General features: G+C 41.8%; 1 protein-coding gene across 8 annotated transcripts in view; it reads right to left on the bottom strand.

Moving 5' to 3' along the window:
- Positions 1-7,525: 7,525 nt before the first annotated feature.
- The window catches only part of ZMYND11 (zinc finger MYND-type containing 11), a 141,156-nt gene continuing 124,766 nt past the window's right edge, over positions 7,526-23,915 (bottom strand). For 7 of the 8 annotated variants that reach the window (XM_081098370.1, XM_081098373.1, XM_081098372.1 and 4 more), the window contains 4 exons: positions 23,840-23,908; positions 22,733-23,005; positions 22,225-22,410; positions 7,526-9,772 (listed from right to left, as the gene is read on the bottom strand). In XM_081098370.1, the coding sequence (XP_080954496.1) occupies positions 9,650-9,772; positions 22,225-22,410; positions 22,733-23,005; positions 23,840-23,908 (651 nt within the window). In that variant the 3' untranslated portion in view covers positions 7,526-9,649. The remainder of the gene's footprint in view (positions 9,773-22,224; positions 22,411-22,732; positions 23,006-23,839; positions 23,909-23,915) is intronic. The other variant, XM_081098367.1, reaches the window with a different exon arrangement.

Raw genomic sequence — 23,915 nt, 5'->3', positions numbered from 1 at the left:
AGGCACGTGGGGTGGGGAGGCAGCGGGACCTCTGGGTCAGAGCAGATTCAGTCAGGGGGGAAGGAGCGTCCCCGTTAGCCACCTGCCCTACTGGGAAAACCCAAATCACCATTTTTTTTTTTTTAAAAAAAAGGGAGGTTTTGAGTAGGTAATCCAATCGCATGGTCCAGATGCGGAAGCTGTATAAAGGCATGTCCACTGTGAAGTCGGGTTCCAATCTTGGCCCGTCCGGTTCCCCAGCGCCCAGGGCAGGTAACCACCCACACCACCTCCCGCCGGTCCTGCTGGGTTCTTCCGGGAATGCCGGCCAGCGCCGAGCCCCTGCTCCTGCCTCCATTCTCCCCCACAGGCAGGTTCCCCTTAGGGCAGTGATGGCGAACCTATGACACGTGTCAGAGGTGACACGCGAACTCATTGTTTTGGTTGATTTTTCTTTGTTAAATGGCATTTAAATATATAAAATAAATATCAAAAATATAAGTCTTTGTTTTACTATGGTTGCAAATATCAAAAAAATTCTGTATGTGACACGGCACCAGAGTTAAGTTAGGGTTTTTCAAAATGCTGACACGCCGAGCTCAAAAGGTTCGCCATCACTGCGGTTCTCTGTGCTTTCATAGCAGCACGGCCTCTCGCCTCCGGGTGCACCTGTCCGCTCCCATCCTCGGACACAGCCTTCCCAGTGCCTCACTATTGTCAGCAACCAGCTTCTGTCCTGACAAAAGTCGGTCATTTCATCGTGGGCAAGTGTTTCTCATGGGTGGGTTTCTGGCTGGAGGGTGATGAGTCAGGGAGTGAGTGGGTTTCTGGCGGGGAGGGCGGGGGTGATGGAGTGAGTGGGTTTCTGGCGGCGGGGGGGGGGTTTCTGGCGGGGGTGATGGAGTGAGTGGGTTTCTGGCGGGGGGGCGGGGGTGATGGAGTGAGTGGGTTTCTGGCGGGGGGGCGGGGGTGATGGAGTGAGTGGGTTTCTGGCGGTGGGGGCGTTTCTGGCGGGGGTGATGGAGTGAGTGGGTTTCTGGCGGCGGGGGGGTTTCTGGCGGTCGGGGTGACTGCTGTGACTTGGACAGATGCTCCAGGGGGGTTTCACTGCCACTTTTCACTTTCAACAGCAACACCTCACCAACAGAAAGTGTTGGCTTTTATTTGCATTTCTGTTATTACTAGAGACCCAGTGCATGAAATTTGTGCACTGGTAGGGTCCCTAGCAGCTGCCATCTGCCGTCTGGGTACTCCCTCCCTTCCCTCAGCCTCCTGCTGGCTGGGCCTCCCTTCCTCCCCACCCCCACCCCCACCCCCGCCCTGGTCGGACTCCCAGACAACTCCCGGTCAAGGAGACAATTTGCATACTATACTTTTATTATATAGGATAAGTTGGATCGGGTATTTTAACCATATTTTAGAAAGCCCTTTGTATTTCTCTTTCTGCGAACTGTTGATGTCCCTTCAACTACTGGGCTGTTCAGCTTGTCGGGAACTGTTGTGAAAGGTTTTAAATGGGAAAAAAAGAAAAAAAAAGGTTAGTGGCTGTCCTGCCCAGCTCACCTGACCAGGCTCTCTCTGCCTTTTATTGTCTTTGAGCTACTCTACAATTTTTAAATTATAGAAAACGGATAATACTAATTACTTTTGTCCCAGGAACGCAGTTAGTCATGCCCTGTGAATAGACCTGATTCACAAAAATTTGTAAATTCACTTCAGAATCCTTGTTTTCTGTCCAGGTGGTGTTCTTGGAAGCCCCGTTGAACCAGTTGGAACCTGCCACTTGCTTCCTCATTAGTGAACTGAGGAAATCTCCCTGCGTGGTTGCTATCCCATAGCTCCTTTCAGATCATCCCCTCACTGCTGAGAGCTTTGTTCATTAGATCAGTCCTTCGTCTGGGAGGAGTTGAAAATGTTTTCTTTCCACCGGGTGGCTCAGCTGGCTGAGCATCAGCCCGTGCACCGAAGGGTCATGGGTTTGATTCCCGATCAGGGCACACACCCAGGTTCCCAGTTCAATCCCTGGTCGGGGCGCATATGGGAAACAACCAATTGATGTTTCACATTGATGTCTCTCTCACACATTGATGCCCCCCCCTCCCTCCCTCCATCCCTCTCTCCCTCTCTCCCTCCCCCCTCCCTCCTTCCCTCCCCCCTCCCTCCCTCCCTCCCTCTCTCCCTCCCCCCTCCCTCCCTCCCTCTCTCCCTCCCTCCTTCCCTCCCTCCCTCCCTCTCTCCCTCCCTCCCTCCCCTCTCCCCTGCCTCTCTCAAGTCAATTAAACAAAAAGCAATTCCGTTTGAGAACATACTGTGAGAGGTGAGGGTTTGTTTGTTTGTTTTTTAGGGAAAAGGAGGAGGGGGAGAGAGAAGGATGCGTATCTCAGATTGAGACCCTTGGAGCGTGGCTCCTCACCGAAGGAACTAGCAGATGTCTGGGAGACCAAGTAAGAACGTGTAAGCAGATGAAGGCACCAGCCATAATGCTACATCCGTCGGGGAAAGGACAGATTTGCAAAGAAAAGTTCAATATGGATCTGAGTTGGATGTTTCTTTTAAAAAGCTGGTTTGGCCAGGTGGGGCCGGGAGGCAGCTGCCACCCGAGCTGCACTGTGGGTTTCAGAGCCACTGGCTTTGGTTTCTGTTGTTTCGAGAGACAGGAATGAATGGTGCAGAAACAGACTTGAGGGGAAATCGCTTCCAAGCAGACAAGGGGCCTGCTGACCCCGAGGAGCACTGCGGGCACGTGCTGATGGCAGGCGCTGGGAGACTTTCCTTACGCGGGCACCTTCTTCCTTGAAATGCTGCGCTTCTGAAAGCTCCAACAGGAATGCTTCCGCCACCTTCCTGCTCCCTCCCCATCCTGTGAACTCTTTAATTTTCTATTTCCTGTTCAGGCCCAGGCTCAGGGCAGCCAGGGATAAGGACAAGCAGCAGAATACCTGCATCTCTCAGCCCCCAGGCCCAGGGAGAGGAGCCCCCCGGCGGCCGGGGGAGGTGTCCCAGCCCCTCTCCAGGAGGCAGCTGTGTGTGTGTGGGGGGGGGGGGGGCACCCTTGGGACACTGCCTAAGACCATTCTTTGTGCCTCTGACCGACTCCCTGGAAACCCGTGTAAGATCCAAATTGAAACGTCAGAGTGGTTTATTTGTAAGCAGAGCCCCCACTTTTTGGCTTGAGGATCAACAGCAGGAAGACACTGAACACAAAGCACAAGATTTGTACTGGAGACAGACAAAAAGCGTGTGGTCCACAGTCCCATCTGTGTGACCCCCGTTAGTAGCTACTCAGTTTCCGGAATTGTAAGAATTATGGCTCAATCTTTTCGAATCTTGATGATTCTCTTTCAAATGAGCTAGAAAAGACTGGATTGCCATTCTTTTATAAACAGAGAAAATAAAATTTATTCGTTTTGTCCAAACCTAAGCTAGCCTGTTTCCCGGGCGCTTTTGCCCACAAATGGATGCCTAATTTGTTGTTTAAAAAAGAGGACCAGGAGGAATATCTTTTGCTGCCAAGATGCTGTCACTCCTATTGTCTTCTTGTCCTGAATACAGTTTCCCTCTGTCTATTTTCCTTCTCCCGATCAACAACAAACTGCTCAAGAGTATTCTCCTCAAACGCTCACTTCTTTATCCTTTGCCTTCTGCAGTCACTTGTGCCTTTTAGCCCCATGGCATCACCCCAAGCTCTCTTCCAGTCTGCTGGCTCCTTAACCTTGTCAGATCTCTCATTACTTGGGAAAAAAATTACTTTCCTATAACCCTTAGCCCTGTTGATTTCTCTAGAGAAGACTTATTTTTCTTTTTTTCCTTTTTAATCCTCACCTGATGTTTTTATTTATTTTAGAGAGGAAGGAGGAGATCGGTGTGAGAGGGAAGCATTGATCAATTGCTTCCTGTACGTGCCCTGACCGGGAATCTAACCCAGACACTTTTTGGTGTCCTGGACAATGCTCCAACCTACTGAGCCACCTGTCCAGGGCAAGACTTATTTTTCTAATTTTTTTTCTTGATTTTAAAATGTTCAGAATACAAATGTGGGGGGAAATGGTTCACCCCAGATCAATATTGGATCCGCAAATGACATTCTTCTGCAGCTGACTCCTGTTCACCTTTCAAGATGCAGCTGACATTGTTTTTTAAGCCTTTCCTCATTCTTTCCCCTCGTAAGTGTTATCCTTTCTCGGCATTCTGTAGTCTTGTACGTATTCTTGCTTGCACCTAACTCTGATATATAGGAAGAATGTTGCTTTTATTTGATTGATGCCCTCACGAGAATGTAAACTCTATAGGGACAGCAAGTATGTCTATTTTGCTCATTATCATATGATCAGCATCAAACCCAGATGCTATAGTTCAAGTGTTTGTGTTTGTGTGTGTGTGCGCTTTAATATATTTTTATTGATTTCAGAGAGGGGGAGGGAGAGATAGAAGAATCAATGATGAGAGAAAATCATTGATCAGCTGCCTTCTGCACAGGATTGAGCCTGCAACCCGGGCATCTGCCCTTGACTGGAATCAAACCTGGGACCCTTCAGTCCACAGGCTTGATCCTCTGAGCCTAATCGGCTAGGGCTCAAGTATTTGTTAAATGAACAAATTAATAATGTCTATACTGTCTCCTGAATTTCCTTAGCATTCTCCACCTTCAGTTATACTCTGCCCTATTTCTAGATAGTAGGAGCTTGCAAGATGCTATACAGCCACCTGCAGTCTTCAAGGGGCTATAGAAGAGACATGATGTTAGGAACATGGATGTTGACTTTGAGTAGCTCTGGGTCTCAGCTTCTTCTCCAGTATGAGGTTAAGAAGTTGGACTACATACAGGTTTTCAAATTGCCCTGTTGAGCCAAACGGAATCTTAGGAAGCTTTTTCAGGGCTGTCTAATTGAAATGCCAACTTAGAACTTGTTGACTAGATGATTACTAACCTTTCAAATCCGACTCTGAAACAGACTGTGCATGAGCCTACTCTCAGAGCTCAAATTCAGACAAAGACTGATTTTTTTTTATCGGCTCCTAGGTATCAAGTAGGTCCTCTAATACACATTTGCTGGTTGAGTATTGACTACAAATAAGGTGCTAATGAGGACACACACTTGGTAAGACAAAGCTGTTGTTGTCCAATCTGGGTTGGTCATCAGCCACCTATGATGGAATATGGCTAGTCCAAATAGAGGTGTGCTGAAAGCATATGACACACACTGGATTTTGAAGACTTAGTACAAAACAAGAATGTAAACTATTTCATTCATTGTTATATTAAACTAGAGGCCTGGTGCATGAAAATCATGCATTGGGGAGGGTCTCTTAGCCTGGCCTGCTCCCTCTCACAGTCCGGGAGCCCTGGGGGGATGTCCAACTGACGGCTTAGGGGGCCTAAGACGTCAGTCAGACATCCTTAGCATTGCCAGAGGCGGGAGGCTCCCACCACTGTCGCTGTGCTCATCAGCCTTCATCTGGCTACTGCTGTTGGAGGGGGGGGATGGGTCTGACGCTGGGGGGCTGCTCAGGCCTGCCTCTACCCAGGTCTGGAGTTATAGGGAAGAGAGGCATGCCCGGCCCCAGAGGAGGGGGCCCAGCAGCGGCTGGCTGTGACCCCGGGTGCCTTGGGGGCGCTGACGAGTTGTCGCCGGTGCTATTGTGGGCGCCCCTGGTGGGGGAAGAGATCGGGAGTCAGAGGTGCGGGCTGCAGCTACCCAGAGACTGGGTCTTCTCCCAGTCCAGTCAGCCTCCCCACCCCCGAGGGGTATGGGTGCTGGAGTAGGGAGTCCATTCAGGGAAATTGGAAGAGCTCCCCATGGCTGCTTCCTTTACCTTCTTTGCAGTCCGGGCTCCTGTCAGGGGTTCCCCTCAGACCTCTGGGAACTTGGCTCCAGCCGCTCTGCTCCTCTGTGGCTCCCTGCAGCCCCCGCCCTACTCAGCTGTCCCTGGCCACCCACCTGTCAGGAGGCTGCAGGGGCGCCCTGCTGTGGGCAATGTGGTCCTGGGGCAGTGGGTGGCGGTATGGGGAGCAGTTCCAGTAAAGTTTAATAAACCCCAGATAGGTGTCAGGATTCAGCTGCAGGGCTGTGGGAGAGTCTGCCTGGGTGGACGATATCGCTCTAGACCCAGAGTTCTGCCCCACCCACCCTGTGAACGGTCATGATGTGATGGTATCCTGGGTAATTTGCATGTCCCTCTATTATATATAGAAGCTGAAATGTTTTGGCTGTATTTTCACCTTTATTAGATAATTTAGAATTGCACAGGTGTCCCATATTACACTTTCACTTGACAGCACTGTTTTATGCAGCTTATATTTCAGCCTAGCAGTGTTGATCTTTTGTGAATGTACATACCCTCTAACACCTGGCCTCTCAGGGGTGTTCCATGACCAGCAGAATCAGTCACATGCAGGCTTATGAGAAAGAGCAGAATTACCAGCTTCATTGACCCTAGACCTACTGAGTCAGATTCTGCACTTTACGGAGACCCCCTCAGGTGATCATGGGACGCGAGTTTGAGGTCTGATGTAGAGCACAGTACAGGACACCATCGTTCTCTTTACACCTCACGTTTTTGCTTCTCCAATCCCGCTGGATTAGGGACTAACCTGAGGGACCAGAGTCCTGGGGGTGGGGAGTCTATAGATGAGACCTAGGAATCTGCAAAAAAAAAATACATTTTGTGCATAGATGTGTATGATTTTTCACAAAATGCTGCATTGATTCTCCTGAGTAAAGTAGTCGTTGTGAAAGGGTGAGCCCATTAGCAATATTAGGAACTTGTTAGAATGCAAATGCATGCATCAGGCCAGCAATGACTAAAGAGCTCTCCTGTGATCCTGCTTCTGAAGTTTGAGAACCACTGAATTAGATACTGGAGGCAAAAGGGAAGGCCAAGCCAATTCTTACATGATGAGGAGGGTGAAGCTGACATGAGCCGAGACTGGTTCATGTAAACTGGTTGGAGAAGTGGAGTGACAATCGATTTGGTTCTAGATGTATTGACACTGATGCTACTGACAAACTTCCAGTGTTTATGGAATAATTTTCTGTTTGTTGAGCCTAGTGCAGCCGTGGGCAAACTACGGCCCGCGGGCCAGATCCGGCCGTTTGAAATGAATAAAACTATTGAAAAAAAAGACCGTACCCTTTTATGTAATGATGCTTACTTTGAATTTATATTAGTTCACACAAACACTCCATCCATGCTTTTGTTCCGGCCCTCCGGTCCAGGTTAAGAACCCATTGTGGCCCTCGAGTCAAAAAGTTTGCCCACCCCTGGCCTAGTGTAAGGATTAAGAAAACAGGTTTTGTAGTTAACCAACCTGAATTTTTTGAGAACCAATAAAAGTATTTTGAGTCTTTCTGAAAGTTGGTAAAAGTTCAACTTAAATGTTTAAGTAAATTAATGATTTTCCACACACTGTTCTCATATAAAGTTAAACAGTCACCAATGGATAACCATGACCACCATGTGATAAGTGTTTGGTTTGGTAAAGCGAATTGGACTAAATCACCAATGTATTAAAGCCAGTTTTTTTAAATACATTTATTAACCAATGTTAACACATTAAATGAATCTATATATTGCTAGTCAGAGCAGCTTACAAAATGCCAGAATGCATCATAGAACTGGACAGCCACAATGAATAATTACAATGTGCATAGTGGCTAAGCTCAACATCTTGATATAGCTTTATGATTTGCAGAAATATTTTAATGATTCCTAAAACAATCAATTGTAATTTTACCTAAAACTTTTACAAAACCAGGCCACAATCTTTTTTAAATTTTTTTTTTTTAACACACAGTTTTCACGCTGTAGTAACTTGGAAATGTGCAACCGTGTCAACGGAGACAAAAAAGCCAAAGTAACACGAATCTTACGTTCATGCAGCTATCAGTAAATAGTACACACTCTGGAATGGTTTTACATTGAAAGTATTTCCACAATAACTTGCTCTCATAGGGGTGGATCGAAGTTTTAAAACTTGGAAAATGATCAAGAGAAGGTAAGTGTTCTTGGTTACGATGTCTCAACCAGACCACGGCACGTGGCAACACTGACTAATCACACAGCAACAAGGACGGACCAGATGCAAGCCACTGCGTAGTTCAGGGTGGTGGTGAAACGGCGCCAGGCAGTTCCTATGAGCCATTGGCACCACTGGGCAGCAGCTTGTCAATTAACTTGTGTCACCGCCATCTGCAACAGCACCAGGACTGGGTGAATGATTATTTCACAGAAGACTTGGTTATATTTTTAACTTTAGAGTGACCCTGACAAACCTAGAGAAAACTTTTTAAAAGGTTTTTCTCCTGATTCTTTCACTTCCATTGTGTGTAATTGCTTTAATAAATATCAAAGGTCTAAATAAATATTTACAAATTATTTCTCTAACCTTAAAAAATAACTAAATGATAAATGGGAATTGGACTTGGTCTAAGATCAGTCTTTGAAAAAACAAATTGTGAGATTTTTCTTCAAAAAAAAAAAAAAAGGTAATTTCAGTTTTTCTGGCTGTATTTTATATATCTATGTATAAAAAAAATCATTATTCAACTATCGATCCATTCCTATTGGTAATGCTTCTTCATCCAGACATTCCGCAAAATACAGACTTTTTACAAACCACGGCATCTTTAATACAAGAAAATTAACATGCATTATTCTTCATTCTGTGTACAGTGATGGGGTTCATTAGTAGGCAATGACCCATTACCACAAACATAACGGCTTCTGTGAAACTTAAGTGCTTTCTTTCCTTTTAGCATTAACTTATAATATATGAGGTGACACCAGATAATAGGCAATCGATATTTGGGGAGGGAAGGGAAGCAGTCAATAAATTTGTACGCCCCATCTATAATTTCATGTATGGATTAAGGTAGTTTTTGGCTTATTTTATTTTTGTTGTTTATTTTGTTACAAGCACTCATGTTAGAATAAAGATGAAATGTGCAAACTTTAAAATTTAAATATTCATTTTCTCTAAGATCCAGCTCAGTAAAAGATTACCCAGTTCCCTGCAATTTTAAACTACAAGATCAAAGCTAATAATTTGTTATAAAAGTTATATATTGAAAAGAAAATGAAAAACACAATTGGGAAATATTTAAGAAAAAATATGCAGGACTAGCACCTGCTGTGTCAACCCTGTTCCCTAAATTCAATCATATACCCACTGGCATAACCAATAGATAATGCCTTTAAACAGTAAATTAAGCTGAACAAAACCAGCTCAACAAGGTTAAGAAATAAATTTCACATCAGGTAGTATGTTTTATTTCTGAAACAGTCCTTAGTTCTTACATTCAGATCTATTTTAAATGTTTATTTGTTAAACTCACTTGTGTTCACCAGTTGTTTTTTTAAAGATCTGTTGTTTAAAGGTTAAAATCTCTGTAAAACCTAAAAATGTTTTAAAATTTGCTGTAAATGCAACAAATTCTCAATTAAATTTTATTTAAAATAATACCCTCCACTGATGTTACTTTTGCCCCCGAAAAATTCCAGAGGGACATTAACAAAAGATTTAAACTACTGTGCAAAATCTCTTCACGAAAAGTGTTTAAAGGCTGGTGCAAAATGGGAAGCAAATTCTAAACAATTTTGGCTTCTTGGAAACAAAAACCGTTGTGTCTGAGAAGAGCAATCACCGGTGACTCTCCAGCAAGAACCGTCTTCATCTTTTCCGGCGGCAGGTGCGCTTGTGCTCGGCGTGCCAGTGCTCCTGCTGGCACTTGATGGAGCAGTAGGATGTGTTCCAGCAGCAGTGGTACATGGCCTCCTCCTCACAGTTGTAGCACTAGAGGAGAAATCAGAGGCTCAGGACACAAGAAACTGGTTAACACAGACTTTTGAAGTTGTGATTTTAAACATCTTTATGGCTCAACCTTAAAATAACATCATTGCCAAGAATATCAGAGTATGTTTTATGTACTGAGCAGAATGGCAGGAAACAATGGAATGACTGTTACTAACAAATTCAAGCTTACCTGGCACAACAACTTGTTTTCTCTCTTTACTGGGTCATTACCATCGGCGCACAAACATTTAGATTTCCTTACAAAGGTCTTGAGAGGACTCTGAGCAGATGAAAGAACAGGAATCTGTCTCCCCACCTGGACAACAACTGCACTGGCAGAATCTGTCAGAAGCTGACTACTATGGAACTCTGGAGTTTGTTGAGGGCTTGCAACTTCCAGGGGAAGAGTTAGACAGCAAGTTGTGGTTAATTTTGACCAAGTTCAGCTCCTAGCAGAGTAGCAGCTACCCACCACGATGCAGGCAGCTGTGAACGTGTTCCTGGAGCAGCTTGTGCGAGCCAGGGTGGATAAAAAGGGCCTGTCCTTCAAACAGCGGAGATCTATGCTGACTGCTACTGATCACAGAGGTACAGACAGAGGGGAGGTCAATGATATTTATCTCATTGTCACAAGTCCCCTCTCTTCAACTGAAGTGACTTTCAGGAAAGTTAAAGGTCCAGTACCCTTTAATTTCCCCTTTTGGGGAGCCAGAAATTAAAGATTAGGACATTCAAAACCAACCTCATACAGTGAATATTAATGATGTGCATGCCCTAGTCGAGGCTCAGAAAAGGTCTAGAAGATATTTAGTTTACGTATCAGGCTGATTCTTGGCACAGCCAACACCAGGCCCTGAAGAGAGGAAGAAATAGGAATACAGAGTTACCATATTATTAGATTCAAATGCCCAGTGTTCAATAAAGAATCACAAGGCGTACAAAGGAACAGAAATGTATGACCATTCAAAGGAAAAAAATCACCAGCACCTGTCCATAAAAAGGCCCTAATGGCAGATGTACTGGTCAAATACTTTAAATAACTATTAAAGATGTTCAAAGAACTAAGGGAACATGTGGAGAAAGTCAACATGTGTGAACAAAATGGAACTATCAATTAAAAAAAAAAAAAAAAAAAAAAAAGAAAATCTGGAGCTGAAAAGTCTACGACCTGAAGTGAAAAAATTCGCTAGAGGGATTCAAAAGCAGATCTGAGCAGGCACAAGACGGGACACAATGGAAATTAAAAAGTATCAGGAAGGCCCAGCTAGAGTGGTTCAGATGGTTGAGCGTCATCCGGGCACTGAAAGGTTTGATTCCTGGTCAGGGCACATACCTGGGTTGCAGGTTTGATTCCCAGTTGGGGAGTGTAGGGAAGGTAACCAATCCATGTTTCCCTCTTTCCCCCTCCTTCTTTCTAAATATGTTCTTGGCTGAGGATTAAACACTAATAATAAAATTAATAATAATAAAAAAAGTATAAGGAAGCCCAGTGGTTGAGCATCAACCCAAGAACCAGGAGGTCCCCAGTTGAATTCCCAATCAGGGCACATGCTTGGGTTGTGGGTTCAATCCCCAGTAGGGGGGGCATGCAGAAGGCAGCCAATTGATGTCTCGCTCTCTCATAGATGTTTCTATCTCTCTAGCCCTCTGCCTTCTCTCTAAAATAAAAATAAGCTACAAATAAGTATAAGGAAAAGATTGAAGACAATCAAATAGGGCCTATGGGATCTGTGGGATACCAAGATATGCATTTTTGGGTTCCCAGAAGAAAGAGAAAAGGGCAGGGAGAATATTTGAGGAAATTATGGCTGAAAACTTCCCAATGTAAAATATGAACATAAACATTCAAAAAGCTCAATGACTCCAAGAGACCCACATCAATACATATTATAACAACACTTTTAAAAAATATATTTTATTGATTTTTTACAGAGAGGAAGGGAGAGGGTCAGAGAGTTAGAAACATCAATGAGAGAGAAACATCTATCAGCTGCCTCCTGCACACCTCCCACTGGGGATGTGCCCGCAACCCAGGTACATGCCCTTGACCGGAATCGAACCTGGGACCCTTCAGTCCACAGGCTGACGCTCTATCCACTGAGCCAAAAACGGTTAGGGCTGTAACAACACTTTCAAAGGCCAAAGTTAAAAGAGAATCATGAACTGCCCTAACTGGGTAGCTCAGTTGGTTAGAGTGTCATTCTGATAAGCCAAGGTTGTGGGTTCAATCCCCAGTCAGGGCACATACAAGACTCCACCAATGAATGCATAAATAAGTGAAGTAACAAATCAATGTTTCTCTCTTTTTTTCTTTCTAAAAGAAATAAATAAAAATAAAAAACAAAAAAAGAGCATCATGAAAGCAGCTAGAGAAGCAAACTGGCACATGTAAAGGATCATCAATATATGATCAGATTTCTCACTAGAAACTTTGGAGGCCAGAAGAGTGCTAAAAGATAAAGCTGTAAATAGAGAATCCTATATTCAGCAAAATTATCCTTCAAAGTTAAAGATATTTTAAAATTCCCAGATAAACAAAAGCGGAGGGAGTTCCGAAGACCTCAGTGAGGGTTAATCCTGGACAAGTGTAAAGCTAGTGCTATTGCAACAATGGCTTATAACTGTACATTTTGTTTTCTAGATAATTAAAAAACTAATACATTTTTAAAAATGTTATTACTGTACATTTTGTTTGTAACTCCAAATCTTTTCTACATAATTTAGGAGATTAATGAAATTAAAAGAGCTATGCTTTGGGGACACGATGTACAAAGATGTAATTCTGTAACATTAACAACTCAAAGTGGTGGGGACAGAGCTAGCTATATAGGAGTTTTTATATGTGACCGAAGTGAAGCTGAATAAATTCATATTACAGAGTTATAACTTTAGGATATGATGTGTAATCCCCATGGTAATGCAATTACAAAGAATACAAAGGAAAGAAATTTGAACATTTCACTACAAAAAAGAAAATCTCAACAAAAGACAGGAATTCAGGAAATCAGAAATAAAAAGCTATAGGGTGTATTGAAAATAAACACAATGACAGACATTCCCCTATCAGTAATCACTTTGAGTTACATGGATTCAACTCTCCAATCAAAAGGCACAGATTGGCAGAATGGATAAAAATACAGGATCCAACTATATGCCGTCTAAGGGAGTCTCACTTGAGACAGAAAGACACAAACAGGCTGAAAATGAAGGAGGGGAAAAGATGTTCCATGCAAACAGTAATCAAAAGAGAGCAGGTGGCTATTATAATATCAAGCAAAATAGACTTTAAATATTTAAAAAGCTTACAAAGAGATAGACAGTATGTAATTGTTGTATTTTCTTGCTGTTTTGAGTCTCTTATTATTATAAGCATTTATGTACCTAATCAAAGACCATCGAAATATATGAAGCAAAAACTGACAGAACTGAAGGGAGAAAACAGTTCTGCCATAATAAATAGCTGAGACTTCAATAACTCCCTCACAATAATGGATAAAACAACCGCACAGAAAATAAGGAGAGAAAAGGACTTAAACTACACTCTAGATCTAACAGATTTTTACACAAGTCTCCCCAACTAGAGCACATACTCTTTTCAAGTGCACATGGGACATTTTCCAAGACAGACCATATGTCAGCTTACCAATTAAGTCTCATATCATGCAAAGTATCTTCTCAGACCACAATAGATGAAGTAAGCAATCAAAAACAAAACTGGAAAATTCACAAAATTGTGCAAATTAAATGTACATTTTTAAACAACCAATGTATCAAAGAAGAAATCACAAGGGAAATTAGAAAACACAATATACCAAAATTTAGAGAAGCAGAAAGGCAATGCTCAGAAGGAAATTATTAGTTGCAAATATCTACCTTAAAAAAAAAAAATCTCAAATCAATACCCTAGAAGTCCACTTTAAGGAACTGGGAAAAACAAACAAAACCCAAAGCTAGCAGAAGGAAGGAAATAATAAAGATTAGAACAGACCTAAATGGGAATAGAAAAACAAAAAAAAAAATGAACTGAAAGCTGGTTCTTCAAAAAGGTCAACAAAATTGGCAAACCTACAGTTAGATGGACTAATAAAAAAGAGGACTCAAATTAATAAAATCAGACATGAAAGTGGGGAGCTTACTGATTCCATAGAAATAAAAAAAAATTGTTAATAATGCACTATTAACAATTATACAAACCAATTGGATAACCTAGATAAAATAGACAAATTCCTAGAAACAAAACCTACCAAGACTAAATCATAAAGAAGCAGAAAATCTGAGGAGACCCGTAAGTAGTAAGGGGATTGAATTATTAATAAAAAAATCTCCCAATACAAAAGAACTCTGTACCTGATGTCTTCTCTAATAAATTCACTGAATTCTTAGTTGAAGAAGAGTATCAATTCTTCTCAAACTTTAATCATGGATGGTTGAAATAAAAATCAATTAATGTAATATATCACATCAACATAATGAAAGGAGAAATTAGCACATAATCATTTCAATTGATGATCAAAAGAAAAAGCATCTGACAAAATTCAACACCTTTCCTGATAAAAACACTCAACAAAACTGGAAGAGAAGGAAACTACCTCCACATAAAAGCCACATATAAAAAACCCACTGCAACATCATACTCAATGGTAAAAGTTTTTCCTCTAGATCAGGAATAATACAAGGATGCCTGCTTTTCACTTCTGTTCAATAGAGTACTGAATGTTCTAGCCAGAGCAATTCAGCAAACCAAACAAGACATAAAAGCCATACAAATTTAAAAGGAAAAAGTAAAATTATATGTTTAGATATGATATGATCTAGAATGTAGAAAACCCCAAAGATTCCAGGACAAAGTGTCAGATCTAATAAATGAATTCAGCAAAGTAGCAGGATACTAAGTCAATATACCAAAATCAGTCATATTTCTATACACGAACAATGAATAACCTAATAAGGAAACTAGAAGCCCGGTGCACGAATTCATGCACGGCTGGGGTCCGGCCAGCCTGCCCTGATGGGGGCTGATTAGGGCTGGGCCAGTGGAGGGGAGGGGCCGCCGGAGGTTAGCTGGCCAGCCCCACCCCCCAAACAGGGTGTGGGGGGCATGTGATCAGGGCCCAGATCCAGCTGGCTGGCCACCACAGTGCATGTCATAGCAACCGGTCGTTCTGGTCGTTTGGGTCGCTTGGCTTTTATATATATACTAGAGGCCTGGTGCACAAAAATTTGTGCACTCGGGAGGAGAGGGGGGGGTCCCTCAGCCCGACCTGTGCCCTCTCACAGTCTGGGACCCCTTGGGAGATAACGATCTGCTGGCTTAGGCCTGCTCCCGGGTGGCAGAGGGCAGGCCCAATCCCTAGGTGCAGCCCCTGGTCGGGCTCAGAGCAGGGCCGATTGGGGAGTTGGGGCGCTGCACCCTGTCATGCACAGAGCAGGGCAGATTGGGAGGTTGCAATTCCACCCTCAGTCATGCTCAGGGTAGGGCCAATTGGGGGGTTGGGGCACCGCCCCGTCACACTCAAGGCAGGGTCGATGGGGAGGTTGCGGCGCCACCCCCTGTCACGCACAGAGTAGGGCCAATCAGGGGGTTGGGGCGCTGCCCCCTGTCACGCACAGAGCAGGGCCCATCAGGGGGTTGGGGCGCTGCCCCCTGTCACGCACAGAGCAGGGCCCATCAGGGGGTTGGGATGCCTTCCCCTGTCACGAACAGAGCAGGGCTGATAGGGAGGTTGTGGCCCTGCCCCCTGTAACACACAGAGCTGCAGGGCCATCAGGGGGTTTGGGCGCTGCCCCATGTCACGCTGATCCCGGTGCCGGGAGGCCTCTCAGCTCCGCTTATCCCGGTGCTGGGAGGCATTTTACCCTTTTACTATATAGAATAGAGGCCTGGTGCACGGCTGGGGGCTGGCTGGTTTGCCCTGAAGGGTTTCCTGGATCAGGGTGGGGGTCCCCACTGGGGTGCCTGGCCAGCCTGGGTGAGGGGATGATGGCTGTTTGCAGCTGGTCACACACCCTTCAGAGTGGAGGTCCCCACTGGGGTGCCTGGCCAGTCTGGGTGAGGGGCTGAGGGCTGTTTTTAGGCTGGGACTGAAGCTCCCAACTGCTCCTTTTTTTCATTTTTTTTAAAATTCTGGGCCAGCTTTAGCTCTGACTCCAGCTCTGAGGCCTCAACTGCTGAAAGGAGGTATCTGGTTTGTTTAGGTTCTATAATCGAAACTCTGTATCAACTCCAGCTCTGAGATCCCAGCCGGCTGAAAGCTGGTTTCTGGGGTTTTGTTTAGCTTCTATATTTGTTACAATGTTTCTTAAACTGCAAGCTCAGAGGCCGGCAAGGCAGGCGGGGAACGTTGGAGTCCTCCGTCACTGAAGCAAGCAAGCCTCATATTCAGTTTAAGCTGCCTGGCTGCCGGCCGCCATCTTGGCTGGCAGTTAATTTGCATATCTCCCTGATTAGCCAATGGGAAGGGTAGCGGTCGTACACCAATTACCATGTTTCTCTTTTATTAGATAGGATAGATAATGAAAACAATTCTATTTAAAATTGTTCAAAGTAAGAATAAAACACTTTGAAATTAACAAGGAGGTGAAAGACTTGTACAATGAAAACTAAAAAATATTGCTGAAATTAAAGAAGACATAAATGGAAACATATCCCATGTTCACAGACTAAAAGACTTAACATTGTTAAGATGTCAATACTATTGAGAGTGATCTATGTATTCAATGCCAATTCCTATCAAAATCCCAATGACATTTGTAAAAAAATATACTTTAATTGATTTCAGAGAGGAAGGGAGGGGGAGAGAGAGACAGAAACATCAATGATGAGAATCATTGATAAGCTGCCTCCTGTGCATCCCATGCTGAGGATCGAGTCCTCAACCCAGGCATATGCCCTGGCCGGAAATCAAAATGCAACTTCCTGGTTCACAGGCCATGCAAGCTGGGCACAATGACAATTTTAGTAGAAACAAAAAAGCCCATTCTAATTTTCATGTGGAATCTCGAAGGACCTTGAGAAGCCAAAACAATCATGAAAAACAAACAAACAAAAAACCAATCTGGAGGACTACTACTACTTCCTAATTTCAATACTTATTACAAAGTTACATTAAAACTATGTGGTATTGGCATAAAGATAGACACAGACCAGTGGAATAGAGTGCCCAGAAATAAACCCTTACATTTTTGATCAAATGATTTTTGATGAGGGTGCCAAGACCATTTAATGGGGATAAGTCTTTTAACAAGTGGTCCTAGAAAGAAACTGAATCATTATCTAACATATGAAAAATTTAACTTGAAATGTATCAAGAATGTAAATGTAAGACCTAGGACAATAAAATTCTTAGAATAAAACACAGGATAGAAGCTTCACAAGCCTAGATTTGGCAATGATTTCTTGGATATGACACCAAAGGCACAGATAACCAAAGAGAAAATAGACAAATTGGACTTAATGAAAATGACCCACACACTGGGAGAAAATATTTGTGAATCATGTATCTGGTAAGAAATTAATATCCAGAATATTTAGAGAGCTCCTAAAACTCAACAACTAAAACCTCAATTCAGAAATGGGCAAGGGACTTTAAATAGACATTTATCAAAAAAGATAGAGGAATGTCATAAGTACATGAAAAGATGCCCAACATAACTAATCCTCAAGGAAATGCAAATCAAAACTACAATGAGATACCACTTTCTATCCATTTGGATGGCTACTATCAAAGTAAAAAAAAACAAACAAAAAAATGTGTTGGGGATGTAAACTGGTGTAGCTCCTGTGGAAACAGTATGGAGTTTCCTCAAAAAATTAAAGACAGAATTACTATATGATCCAACAATTACACCCAAAAGAATTAAAAGCAGGGTCTCAAAGAGATATGTATATACCCATGTTCACAACAGTGAACATAGGCATGTGAATAAATAAGCTGAATGTGGTATATACATATAAATGAAGTATTTTTCAGCTTTAAAAAAAGAAAAATTCTGCAATATGCTACAACATGGATGAACCTTAAGGACATTACCTGAAGAAGGACAAATATATGACTAGAGGCCCAGTGCATGAAATTCGTGCACGGGGGGGGGGGGGTGCCAGGAGCCAGTCCATCCCTGCTGTTTCAAGGGACCTGGCATATATGGCATACTGTTCTTAATATGTTTGCTCACCTTCTTGGCACTATGTGTTTTAACCAAAGTCACCTCTCTGAGAAAGGTTGTTTCCCCAGGTAGGGATTTTCCCTTGAAGTGAGGGAGGGAATAAAAGCCCTTAACTAAGTGCCAGGCGGGTAATTAATCGCTTTAACTATGAATAATCATGCTTATGCTACATAATCTTTACTCTCCCTGGAATGGAGATAAGAAACGCCCTAACCTTTGGAATAGAGATTGATAGGATTGGAATCAACTGGTATAAATACAGATGTAACAAGACAACAGGACACAGAACCTAGACAGAACCTAGAGACAGAACATGGCAAAAGATCCTGGACAGAACTGGCAACAGAACCTAGAGACAGAACCTAGCGAGAGAACTTGGCTGAAGATCCTAGAGACAGAACCTGGCTACAGAACCTGGATAGAACATGGCAAGAGAACCTGACTCGAACCTGGTGACTGAACCTGGCTGGAGAACCTGAGCAGAACCTGGCTGGAGATCCTAACCAGAACTTCGCTGGAGATCCTGACCAGAACTTGGCTAGAGATCCTGGCTAGGCTGTTGATCAACTGAACGCTGTCTCTGTGTCATTCCTTCTTCACCGACTTCGTCCACACCTTTGGGGACCCCTGGACCTGCTGGGGTTGGACCCCAGCAGGGGGGCAGAGGGTCCCTCAGCCTGGCCTGCACCCTCTCCAATCCAGGACCCCTTGGGGGATGTCCGACTGCTGGTTTAGGCCCAATCCCTGCGGCTCCCGCTAGCTCCTAACTGCCTGCCCACCTAATCAGCCCTAACAACTCTGCCTGCCTGCCTGATCACCCTTAACCGCCTCTGCCTGCCAGCCTGATTGCCCCTAACCACTCTCCCCTGCTGGCCTGATCGCCCCAACCGCTCTACCTTGGCCCCCGTTACCGTGGCTTTGTCCAGAAGGACGTCTGGAAAATGTCTGGTCTATCCGGTCTCATTAGCATATTACCCTTTTATGCTAGAAGTATAGATTGCACTTTACCACTGGATATGCTATTATTATCAAGGTTATTTATGACCCCAAACTAGTGGTCAGTTCTCAGCCCTCATCTTATTTGGCACTGTTGGGAGATATTTTGATCGTCATAACTTTGGGGGACAGAGAGAAGGAGGTGCTACTGGCATCCAATGGGTACAGGCAGTTAAACATCCTGTAATATACAGGATAGCTCTCTTTTCCATGAATTTTTGGTCCAAATGTTAATAGTACTGAGGTTGAAAATCTGGTCTAACCAAAGAGGGAGAAATCTATGTAATTAAGACTGTTTGGACCTGGGAGAAGAAAATGGTGCAAAAGTAAAAATTAAGATTTCAAGCTGAGTTGATAAAAGAATGGCGGTATCATTAACAGATACCCATAAGGAGAATGAACAGGTAATGGCAAGGAAGGTGAGACTCAGTTTTGGAAATAGATACTTGAAAATAAATCCATACAGATATGTAAGTTCTATAAAGAGACAGCTGGACAGATATACAGACTAATATAGACAGATGACAGATAGACCTACAGATATATAGATTTGACAGTTGATAGTAAGAGTCTTAGGGCAGGACCTATTCAGCCTACTATTAGAAAAATGTGGACAACCTGTTTTAATTTTTGGAAATAGCTGTAATGAGTCAGATCTGTGTTTTAATCTTGGGCTTATGTTAATTAGTCATGTAAGTTTGGAACCAAGTTTATTTAACTTCTATCTTAGTTTCGCAATCTTTAAATAATATTTTAAGCAGCACCATTCTTTCTCCTAAGTACCCTATTACCTTATTTATGCATTCACTCATTTTATATCTCTTTCTTTGTGTATATATTTATAAGATATCTCTTTCTTACTCTGATTCTCTTTTTTATATCTCATTTTAACATCCATTTTTTGGCATCTGACATACCTACATTCTGTCCTACAACATTTTAGTCTTTCTTACAATAATGTAAGATTTAATTATAATACAGTAACAATTCTAAATATTTTACCAGTCTACTTGAAATGACATGAGCTGAAGCAGCTTAGAAGGGTGAGTTCCAGCTCTACCAACCAGGATTTTACTGTTCAAGCTCATAAGCCTCAAATTCCTCACCTATAAAAAAGGGTATATATCAAAGCAATATGGTATTGGCATAAAAACAGACACATAGATCAGTGGAACAGATTGAGAGCCTAGAAATAAACCCATACACATATGATCAACTAATTTAACACAAAGAAGCCAAAAGAATATAGCTTCTTCAATAAATAGTATTAAGAGACTGGGCAGCCACATGAAAAAAACACATGCAAAAAACTGAACCACTATCTTATACCATATACAAAAATCAACTCAAAATAGATTAAAGACTAAAATGTAAGACTTGAAACCATAAACTTCCTACAATGAAATAGGGGTAAGAGCTCCTAGTTATCAGTCTTGATGATCTTAAAAAATTTTTGACACCAAAGCAAAGGAAACAAAAATAAACAAGTTGAGCATATTAAACTAAAAGCCTTCTGTACAGTAAACAAAACCATCAACAAAATAAAAAGGAACCTGTGGAATGGAAAAAAAATATTTTCAAATCACATATCTGATAAGGCATATATCTGATAAGGGGTTAATATCCAAAATAAATTAAAAAAACCCATACAACTCAACAGAAAACAAATAATCCAATTAAAGCATGGGGAAAGGACTTGAATAAACATCTCTCCAAAGACATACTGATGGCCAACAGGTACATGAAAATGTGCTCCACATCTCTAATAATCAGGGAAATACTAATCAAAACCACAATGAGATTGTCACTTTACAACTTTTAGAAAGGCTAGTACCAAAAAGAAATAAGTGCTGATAAGAATGTGGAGAAAAGGGAACACTTGGTACACTGTTGTTAGGAATGTAAAATGGTGCAGCCACTATGAAAAACAGTATGGAAGCTCCTCAAGTATTTAAAAATAGAACTGCCATATGGATTCAGAATCCCATTGTGGGTATTTATCCAAAAGGGGGGTGGGGAGGACTGGACCACTGTCTTATATAGTGTTCAGTGGCATATTCACTATAGACAACATTTTGACAAAACGTTAAGTGTCTGTCAACAGATGAATGAATAAAGAGGATGATACCCCCCCGCCACACACACACCTACACGCACACACACAATGGAGTATTATTCAAAGAAAGAAGGAATTCCTGCCATTTGTGACAACATGGATGGAGCTAGAGAACAGTATTATGCTAAGTAAAACAAGTCAATTAGAGAAAGACAAATACGCATGGTTATCACTTATATGTGCAATCAAATGAATAGGTATAGTAGGACCAAGTTCACAAATGTAAGTGCTATAAAAGGCAGTATTATAATTCTTTATTACAGCCTCCTCTTCCCATTTCCGTGATTGTTTGGTAAACTTATGGGGATTTCTTCTCTTAAATCTAGTGTCTACTTTCTGGCTTTCTCTGGTCTTTGCATGAAGGTAGAATTACAGGCATGGTGTAAGGGTATTGTCCTTGAGCACACCTTACTTTCCATATAGTGGCATTATTTCATTATTCATCTCTTTTTCCTACCAACTTATTTACATAGATTTTTCTATATTATATGCTAACTTTCCCTTTTCCTTCTTGCCCAATCTTTGTAATAATTTTTATGTTTCCTTCCCTCATGAAACATTTACTTTACATGTATTTAAAGACTCTTCAGAACATAGTCTGGATCAAATGAAGAATCACTAAACTTCCTACAGTAATTCATAAAATTAAAACCAAGCTATGAGCATTTGGGAACCAAAATTTTCCCCCCACCAATTACCTGAGATCTGTGGAGAATGTGTATGCTAAGGAGTTTCTAATATAAGTGGGAGACAAGAGTCACACACAGGATACAATGAAAAATGAACTACTTCTCAGATTCTAACTGGAGTTAGAGACCACTGAGATGTTACCATCATAAAGTAAAAGTAATCAATTTCTTTAATATAACCTAACATATAAATGTTAAGTGCAGTAATTCTGAAAATCCTTTATTTGCTATTGTGATACTTACATTTCTAATTTCACAATTTAGGTATTACCTATCAGGAGCTAACAGGCAAAAGTCAGGGCCAGTCAATTTTTCCAAATAAAATACTTGCACATATGGAGAGGATGAGAAAATTAACTGACAATTTCACATTTTATCTTATTTCATGGATAATATTTGCATATGTCACATATATCATTCTGAATTGATTTTCATACCTATGGTATATTTTCAATAATCAGATGCTTAAAAATTATATTGATATTTACCCACTGCTTCTTCTTGGTCTGAGAAATTAGTTGTTTGTGCTGTGTTGCTAGCTTCTTGATTTCCTCTACAAACTCTTCTTTACACTTTTCCTTTACTTGTTTACATTTTCTGTCCATCTCACCCTGCATATTGGCGACAGCCTTATTTACAGCTTGTCTTTTTTCTTCTTCCATTTCAGAACGCAGCTGAAATGAAAAACAAGTTAACCCACAATATGTCAGCTCACAATTTACAAAGACCTTAATACATTGTTTCTACTTAAACGATGTACCTCTTCCCTTTATTTTACTAAGAGCTGTGAATATTCAGGTGAGAAATATTTAGGCATTGTTGCTTGAAATAGCATAAAAGATATTTTATTTTATTCTTATTTTTAGTGTTATTTCTAGTTTTAAAAAGCAGCTGTCTGGCTGAGACATGAGTGAAAGAAGCTAAACTGCTACAGGGAAAGACTCACTCACTATGCCCAGGGGTAAGAGGGCAAGTCACACTGTGGGGGCTCCTGACCTTTTCTAGAGCTTCTCGTACAACTCTTTCAGTTTCTCGCTTGTGATCAGACTTCATTCGGTCTTTAAAGTCATTGAAAATTTTGGTGTATTTGTCGTGGCACATGCTTTGACACACTCCATCACTGGTGGTCTGGGTGCTTCTATGCAGCATTCTTGGTGAAGAGGCACTTAACTTCTTGGTCTGAGTTGACACTGAAACTTTTTCGATTGGCTGAGGCAATGTGGGGATTTCCTGGCTGGAACTGACTGCTTCAGTTTCAGGCTCTGGTTCCTACAGGGTAAGGAAAGTGCTTCAATGTAAAACAAAACCATTAACTCACTAGTTCAAGAATAAGCTCTATTAGGATAAAACAGTGATAACATAAAATAGCTATATAAGAAACTGTTTTTAAAAAAACACATTAATAGTAAGTACATGCTATTAGATATATTTTACCATAATCAAATATTAAAAAATGAAAAAAAAAAAACAACTAAAAACACATGCAATTAGTAGCTACAATGGTTCTAAACAGTAACTTCATCTACAATTTCATTATATGTTAATACTCATTTGATTTTAAAAAACTAAACAAAGACATTTATCATTTTAAATCATTATCAATTTATAGTCATTTTTTGGACTAGATTTATTAACAAATTTCCTAAAATCCTAAACCACTTTTCAGTGAACATGTGTTTGGCCTATACCCAAAAATACACCTGGATTTAAAACATGCATGGATTACATACTTTAAAAGGCTGAGCTTAACCATAGTTTCCTCCCGTTTTAAAATGCTGGCCTAACTGATGTACTAGATAAATGCAATGTATTTAATAATGCCATGAGAACATATCAGAGTTCCAGGATATGCCAAAAAGTGCACTCCCACTTAGCCAGATTTGGTCAGTGGTTGCTCAGTTGAGGTGGAGGCTTGGCACATGTATGTTTTTCCAGTGACAGAATATGATAATGGTCAGAAGATTGGGTTCAAACTTGGCTGATATTATCTGACTGATGGCAATGCATTTCACAAGTACACATCACGAACAATCATCTTGACTGTAACTTTGAAAACATTTTCTGTGCCAATGCCACCAGGAAACTTCAAGGTACACAACTTACTTCTTTTTTGGGTTCCACACTTTGATTACGTCGCCCTTTCTTTGCTCTTGGTTCCTGAGTGACCTTTAGCTGTGGG

This window comes from Myotis nattereri, assembly GCF_964212035.1.
Source record: "Myotis nattereri genome assembly, chromosome: 1".
Lineage (NCBI taxonomy): Eukaryota > Metazoa > Chordata > Mammalia > Chiroptera > Vespertilionidae > Myotis > Myotis nattereri.
This window is presented reverse-complemented; position numbering and strand designations above follow the sequence as displayed.